Source organism: Tupaia chinensis, unplaced genomic scaffold (genome assembly GCF_000334495.1).
Source record: "Tupaia chinensis unplaced genomic scaffold, TupChi_1.0 Scaffold147282_1, whole genome shotgun sequence".
Taxonomy (NCBI): domain Eukaryota; kingdom Metazoa; phylum Chordata; class Mammalia; order Scandentia; family Tupaiidae; genus Tupaia; species Tupaia belangeri.
Genome location: NW_006207133.1, coordinates 2,515,364 through 2,523,065, shown reverse-complemented (window position 1 = coordinate 2,523,065; position 7,702 = coordinate 2,515,364). Strand labels below are relative to the sequence as shown.

The 7,702-nt window shown below is 53.2% G+C and overlaps 1 protein-coding gene across 1 annotated transcript in view; it reads left to right on the top strand.

Annotated features, from left to right (window-relative positions):
- Nucleotides 1–6,562: 6,562 nt before the first annotated feature.
- The window catches only part of EN1 (engrailed homeobox 1), a 6,704-nt gene continuing 5,564 nt past the window's right edge, over nt 6,563–7,702 (top strand). The window contains exons 1-2 of the mRNA XM_006169593.2: nt 6,563–6,701; nt 7,041–7,171. Coding sequence (XP_006169655.1) covers nt 6,563–6,701; nt 7,041–7,171 — 270 coding nt within the window. The remainder of the gene's footprint in view (nt 6,702–7,040; nt 7,172–7,702) is intronic.

Sequence of the window (7,702 nt, the reverse complement as noted above, 5' to 3'; positions counted from 1 at the left end):
GGGAAAGAGGGCACTTTCTCAATGGCGGCGATAATTGTCCGCGAGATGGGTTTCTTAATCTGTTCATCCATTATTGACTTCTCCTCTAATATTTGGCTTTGCCGCTTTGATCGCTGGAAGATCACAAACTTGGCTCCTTTGCATAACAATTTTGGGGTGGGCGTCCTTGGCGCAGGAGGGGAGGGACGTGCCTGGAATGGTTTGGGGGCCGGAATTCCACCACCACCGCACCACCTCCAAAGAAGCGAAGCCCGCCTTCCCCGCGCCGACTCCCCCACCTGTTCCTAAATGTACGGTTCACGCTGGAGAATTCGAGCCAGGGCGAAGAGAAAGCTGCTAGTCCCCCGGCGGGTGGAGAGAGGCAGGAACCGTTAGAGCCTGAGTGGCACCAGACAAGAGAGGGGATTGAGTCTCCCGGTCCCATCTCCACCGCCCTCCTACATTCCCACCCATCCTCCCCAGAGATTTCGCCTCTCCTCCCCAGTCCCTCAGGACAACATTTGGACACTCACGGTTCCCGAGCCCTGTCTGGCGACCCCTGACAGCAGCGGCCGCCTCTGCGCGACCTTGACCGAGTCCTTTCCTCCCTCTGGGTCTCAGTTGCCTCATCTGTGGAGTAGGAGGGTTTTGGTCTATGCACTCCCGGAGATCCCTTTGACCTTGACCATGGCGTGTGTTGCCTACCCTCTGCTGGACGAGGGATGGGGTTGCTGAGATGGGTCTTGGTGGGAAACAAAACGGCTGTGGTTGTTTTCATCTGGGCTTAAACCATTGTCTCATTCGCCCCTTACACAGTTCCTCGGGAGTCGGGGGCTAGCTTGGACGGCAGGGATTGGAGTAGCAGGTGAACTGCTGGTTTGAGGCCAGAGCCCTAAGGTCGCTGCGACTTCATCACCTCACTTCCAAAGCCACCGCTTTCCCCTTCCCAGCTGCACACAAACGCGCACGTGGACAGACACACACAGCAGTGCGGGGCCCACGCTCACACACACTTCCACACACGAAAACAGCGCAATCACACAAGAATTAGAGACAAAACACGCACACAGTGCCGTGCACACTCGAGCACACACTCGCACTCGTGCACTCACCCGGATCCGTTCACGCACAAACACGCACGCGCGGGGCCGCACACCTCTCCCCCCACCCCATTTTCTGCTGCAGCAGGCAGACTGAGAAGGTGGCTGGGGAAGGCCTCCGCGTTGCAATGACACCCCCCCACACACATGCTCCCTCCCAACCGCGTCGGTCCAGTCTGAGGAAGGAGGTGGGCGGGGTGGGGGACAGACCGGTTCTCGCCGCCCCTCCCCCCCCCCCTTACTCCCAGGCTAGTGAGACTTTCCCTTCCCCGCTCGCCCCACCTTCCGGACTAAACTTTTTCCTAAGTCTCACCGCAAGCCACCCGCAGCGCCAACCTTGGCTGGAACTCCGAGCTTTTCCCGCACCTTTCCCTGGAAGAGGGTCCCGAGGATGCAGCTCTCAAGGTGAAAGGGAAACTTGGCCTGGATCGGGCTCCGGGGCAGCGGGGAGGGAGGCGGGAAGATCAAGCTTCCAGCCCGGCGCCGGCGCCGAGAACCCGGTGCGCGGACTTCTGTCTCCTATTCAAGGGTATGTTGGGACAACCCAACCCCTATGGAAGTCGAGGGAAGGAGGAAGACAGTTCACTCTGGGGCAAGCCACAAAAAGACGGTTTTGGAGCTGCAGTAGCGTTCCTTTGCAAAGGACTTGGATGTTGTGTTTTTTCTTCTTTTCTTGCGTTGATTTATTTCATCTTATTATTTTTTGTCTTCAACCTTGGAGTTGGGTCCGGACCTCCCAGGGAACGTGGATCCAGGCGGCGGGGGGGCGAAGGGGCAACAGAACCCGGAAGCCGTGCAGGCCCCTCCTCATTCGCTTGCATACTCGCACCCACTGGAACGCTCAAGGCCAGTTGGTGTGGACCCCCGAACCGTGTGTCGAGCCGGATCCAGGCGGGAGCCAATATTCCGACAGGTGGGGACTGGGGTGGGCGAGGGGGCCCGGGCCTCGGGGAATCTTCCGGGGAGGAGGAGGGGCGAGAGATTGGAAAAAAAAAAAAGGCAAAATAAAGAAAATTCTAGAGTAGACGCTGAATTAACTGGATTTTTTCTTGGGAGAACGAAAGGGGTTGAACCCAAATTAGGGCTTGGGTTCTGGGGCTTGAGTGTAAGTTTAAGGGGGGTGGGGAACAGATGTCTGATTAAAGCGAAGAAAAATTTATGGGAAAGTGCTAAGTCGCCTTGCTTTAAGGAACCTCGAGCTCTAAACCTTCAGCTCCAGGGGTCTAGCTGGCTGTGTTGTAAAGCCCTTGAGCAGTGTGGGGTTACAGACCAGCTGGTGAAGCCTCCTCTTCCCGGCCAAGGGGCAGTGCGTCTCATTTTCTGCCATCCTGGCCAGCCGAAAAGCGGCCAATAAACCCGCGAACAGCGACTGGTCTGGTTGGTCTGGTATTTGCGCCCTGGCGTTCTCCGCGCCCTGCGCAGGCTGGCGGGGCAGTCCGCGCAGCTCAATAGGGAAGCCCCGGCCCTGGGAGCTCCTTCGGAACCCTACTCACTGGGTGCAATTTACAGAAACTATCGAAGTCTTCCCCCTATTTCCCCGCAGTCCAGAGGGGAAAGGTGTCAGTTTGTCAGAGAGAGAACGGTTTCCAGAACAAAGGTCCATGATGTGAACTGCTCCCTCAGATAATAGGAAGAAAATCCTGGGAGGAAACAGGATGGTGGGGAGCATAAATCCCAAAACTGAAATCCCCAAAGAGGACAGCTCCAACAGAAGGTTTTTTTTTTTTAATTTCCCCTGGCTTTCTAGGAACCCAGATATTTATGGGCGTATTTCATATACACAGGGGGAAAAAAAGAAAGAAAGAAATACTCCCTGCGCCTACCACCCCCCAGGATCTTCTGAATCATCTACAAACAAAGTTGCCGCCCTAATTTCAGGAGTCAACAGAGCATTTTATTTTCCATAGTTTCCCGTCTGTCCCCTCCCTCCCCCCCCCCCCCCCCTGCCACTATCAGCTTTTTTTCTTTTGCTGGCCTCCCCCAGTCCCACTCAGAGCTTGGGGCAGAATTGCTTAGGATCCCTAACCAATACCCAACGAATTCCCCAGCACCCACCCACCCCCACCTTATTATCGCCTCCAAATGAAGACCAAAACCCCTATCGCTAATTGAATTAGTCTATTGAAAGGACCGGCAGGTACAATGACGTGGCTCGAGGCCCCTCATTTCCCAAGGTCTATAGGCTTTGGGGACCTGCGATGTATAGTCTGACCTTCTGGCTCATAATAATACCGCGGCACTTGTAGCAGAAATCTCCTCGCATTCACTCCCAACAAAACCGCTGGTCACCCAGTCCCCGTAGGAAGGCTGCGCGCTATTGTGTTGCGACAACTCATTCATGTCCCGCACCACGAGGCCCCACCGCCATCTGATCTACACTCGAAATGCGATTACCACCGTGTGCATGCAACACGCTCCGACTCCCAGCCCATCACACACACGCCCTGCCAGACTGCAAGGTTTTCTCTCATAATTCTCTTCATCATCTTCAAAAGAGAGATGGGAGCATGCAAAAACTTAGCATTTTTCTCCACTTAAACGAAATCCAAAATTCTGTGGAAATGCAGGCTCCTGGAAGATTTCTCTTTTCTGAGCAGCATGCCAAAACCCTCAGCAAACATATTTCTCTTGTACCCAACTGGTGGTGCTGACTTGGGATACATATTAATGTGCACATATTGGGCCTGTTACACACACAAGTATACACAGATACACACATTTTACAGACTCATTTTCTCTCTTGGTGGCTCTCACACACCCAAGCCAATAGACACTATCACCAGCTCGGCCCCCACAGCCAGAGGCCACTCTCCAGGATTACTAAGAGGTTTTCACAAGATTGGGGACGGGGATAAACAAAAGTACAATTTTTTCCATCTTCATCCTTCAAAACCCTCGTAAGTCTTCCTACTACATGATCCAAAAACATCTCTAGCAGCCCCCGGATATATGTACTCTTCCCCTCTGTTTGACCAGGTGCCTTTTGCTCGGTGAAAACCCCTAAATAGCCTCAGAGAATATGAGTCTAGCCATGGATGAGCCTAATGGATGATTCTGGCTCCTTGTCCTGTTTGCTCCACCTCCCACCATGGAGCCCCTTTAGGCCCCCTATTTCCTTTGAAAAGGAAGAGAATTCATAGGGCTTGCCCCCTCCCTTTAGTATTTGGAACAAAACAGTATTTTTGCTTCCTCGTCATTTTCTGCTTTTATTTGGGCGAGGTATGAAAAGGAACTTGGGGACTGTCAACTTATCGTAGGCATGGCCTGGCTGGTGGCCTTATGTGGGGCCTCTGGTCCAGGTGACTGCAGGGCTCAGAACAGCAAGGCAATGGAAATGGGCTGAGGACCCCCTGCTTTGCTACCTTTCCCCGAGGAGCAAACAGCATTTGGAGAAAGGGGGTGGATCTATTTTAAGCAGGTTCCACCACCTGCTCCTGTGGGCCCAATCCCCTGCCACCCCAGTGTCTATCAAGTTGAAAGCAATTCCTTAATTCCCAAAGGTAGAAATGAGTGCCTGGAAAGGCCACATAAATATACTCACGTGTGCACACACATCTCTCCATATAGACATACATCCAACCCCTTTACTCACATAGTTGTACACGCAACTCATCCTGCCAGCAGTTCCTCACCCTCATGCCCATCCCTGGGCTCACGCAGTCTCTGGACCTCTCACACATACGTCTTGGCCAATATTTGTTCATTCAACCCTTACACACCTCACTGGCAGGCTTGCCAGGATGCCAACGTGCTCACTCAAGGTCCCAAATAGTATGTTCATTTTCAGGAGGGAGAAGAGGGCATAGGGCCTGCGTGGGGGTTGTGGAGCGCAGGGCAGCGCCAGGTATGCAGCGTCCAGCCTAGGCCGACCTGGGGGCTGTGGGGGGACCAGCCAGCGTGAGGAGTGCCGCCTAATCCAGCCCGAGCTCGTGGGCCGCCGGTGCATTTATCATCCCATTACTGTAACAAATCCGGGCTCCACTACATGAAAGGTAAAATGAATTACCGACGTTAAGCCGTCAATAAAGTCATTTCTGTAAATGGTGTCTCCAAAGGGCCGCCGCATTATTCAGCTGGCTTTATCAGCTGGCTGGAAATTACGTGGAGGAGCCGGGCCGCGCGGCGCGCGGGGCCGCTCACTTTGATTAAGCGTCTTGCCAGCGCGATGTGACAGAGCTTTTGACCAGGGTTTTATTCACAGGCCTGTGATGAACGCCAAGCTGATCAGGCGGAATGAAGAGTAATTAAAACCTATAAATTATCTTCCGCAGCCCTTCTCGAGGCGTCTCCTGCAGGCGAGATAAGGCGTCGAGACCCTATTTACGGCGCTGAAAGGGACCGCGGCGCACAAAAGCTACGCGGCTAAATAGGATATTGATAGTGTCCTAATTAGAATTTAATTAAGTACCCACGCTCGCTTGCGGGATAAAGATTTCAATTTTGCGAACTTAAATATAAATAAAATTCCACCCCCATTTCAGGGAGAAGAGGTGGGGACGCCTGGAGATTTCGGGGAGACTTTGGGTGTGAGGCTAAAGGGGCTTCAGGAGACTGCGAGATGGGGTTGGGAGTGGCTTGGGAAGATTGAGGAGACCACAGCGGGCCTGCCCAGCGCAGCACTCAAGAGAGAACTTCTTTCTCCCAGGCCGCTGAATGGATCTAGGCAGGACCTCAGCCCCGGAAGCTGGGAGACCGTAAGCTGACCCTAAGATGCAACAAGAAATTCGAAGTCCTGCTCTCCACCATCCCCTTTGAGAAACTACTACTCAGCGACTTCGGTGGTTTGGCTTGGGATTTTTAGTTGTATATTCCTCCTAATCTAGCTTCTGTGACTTTTTTTGAAAACTACAGGTAGGGATATTATTCTTCATGCTCCAAATAGTATCCCCAAAGAGGTTTTTTTTCCCCTCTGCTGTCCAATTTGGCAATGGCCATCAAGGCGAGTGGGTTGGCTGGAGCTCGAAGATGACACCCCCAAAGAGGCCTGGTTTGTCCCAGCTTTTCTCCAATTCTCAGTGCAGTGGATCTTCAACACAGTCTACCCTGGCCCTCCAAAACCGCTCTGCAGACAAGCCCCGCCAGTGGTCAGCTTCTCATACCACCCTCAACCCCAGCATCCCTGGCTATGGAAAAACTCTTGGGGCACTTCGCTCAAAAAATAGAAAAAGCCCATCAGATGTGAGTGAGCGAGCGGTCAGAGCTATGGTAGTTCCCAAGCGAGAGAAGAATGTAGTGAGCTAGACCAGTCCAAGGCATACAGGGAGTGGGGAGCTATCCCAGGAAATCCAGTTACTCCACAGTTGGGGGAAGCTCCTCATCCACTCGTCAGTTGGCTGAGACAAACACTTGGCAGCACTTTTATTCGTGTGCTTTTACTTTGCAGGTAAATCTAACACAGAGGTTGCCTTGACCCTGAAAACCAGAGCCTAGCACCGATCTGTGTTCTGACTTGCCTGGCCCAGAGGCCCTCCTGGGACAATTCTATGAGACAGCCCGGACTCCCGCTGCCAGAAAAGGAACAGGCGGCCGGCTCAGGGGCTCTTCTGAGCCCAGTGGGCCTGACTCAGTGGCGCCAGGGCAGCTCCCGGGTGTTTCTGAAGGGCTACACAGGGAAGAGCTTGGGTGCGAATACTCCAGAAAAGGCACGCAATGTAGACAGCCGGCATGAGACCTAAAAACCAGCGGTGCTAGTTAGGCGCAGCGGCCTCCCAGGTCTGCTATTTGTGAAAAATAAACTGCGCTTCTGAAAGTAACCAACTCTGGGTCTATTTCATATCGACCTCCTCGGTTTACTGCATGGCAGCACTTTTATTCGTGTGCTTTTACTTTGCAGGTAAATCTAACACAGAGGTTGCCTTGACCCTGAAAACCAGAGCCTAGCACCGATCTGTGTTCTGACTTGCCTGGCCCAGAGGCCCTCCTGGGACAATTCTATGAGACAGCCCGGACTCCCGCTGCCAGAAAAGGAACAGGCGGCCGGCTCAGGGGCTCTTCTGAGCCCAGTGGGCCTGACTCAGTGGCGCCAGGGCAGCTCCCGGGTGTTTCTGAAGGGCTACACAGGGAAGAGCTTGGGTGCGAATACTCCAGAAAAGGCACGCAATGTAGACAGCCGGCATGAGACCTAAAAACCAGCGGTGCTAGTTAGGCGCAGCGGCCTCCCAGGTCTGCTATTTGTGAAAAATAAACTGCGCTTCTGAAAGTAACCAACTCTGGGTCTATTTCATATCGACCTCCTCGGTTTACTGCACACACGCGCGCGCGCGCGCGTGTACACACACACATACACACAAACAGGCACGCAGTGACAACCACCTCTCACCTTTTTAACAGCAACAACCAAAATTTAAAATAAATAATAAAAAGGAGGGAGGGAGAGAGAAAAAGTAGAGACAGAATAAAAAGAGTTTCTTAGGCGTGGGTTGATGCAAAAACATTCAAGACCCTGCTTTCAGACCCCGCGCCAGGCACTCTTGCACGGTAATCCTGCATTTCTCCAACAAGTTGTTTGTGGAGTTGCTTCTCTTATTTGCCTGCACCCCGAAATCCATCCTTCCCCGGTCTCTTCTACCCCCTCCTTGATCCCTGCTTGAAGAAGGGGGCGGGGCGAGGTGCGGGGGTGGGGG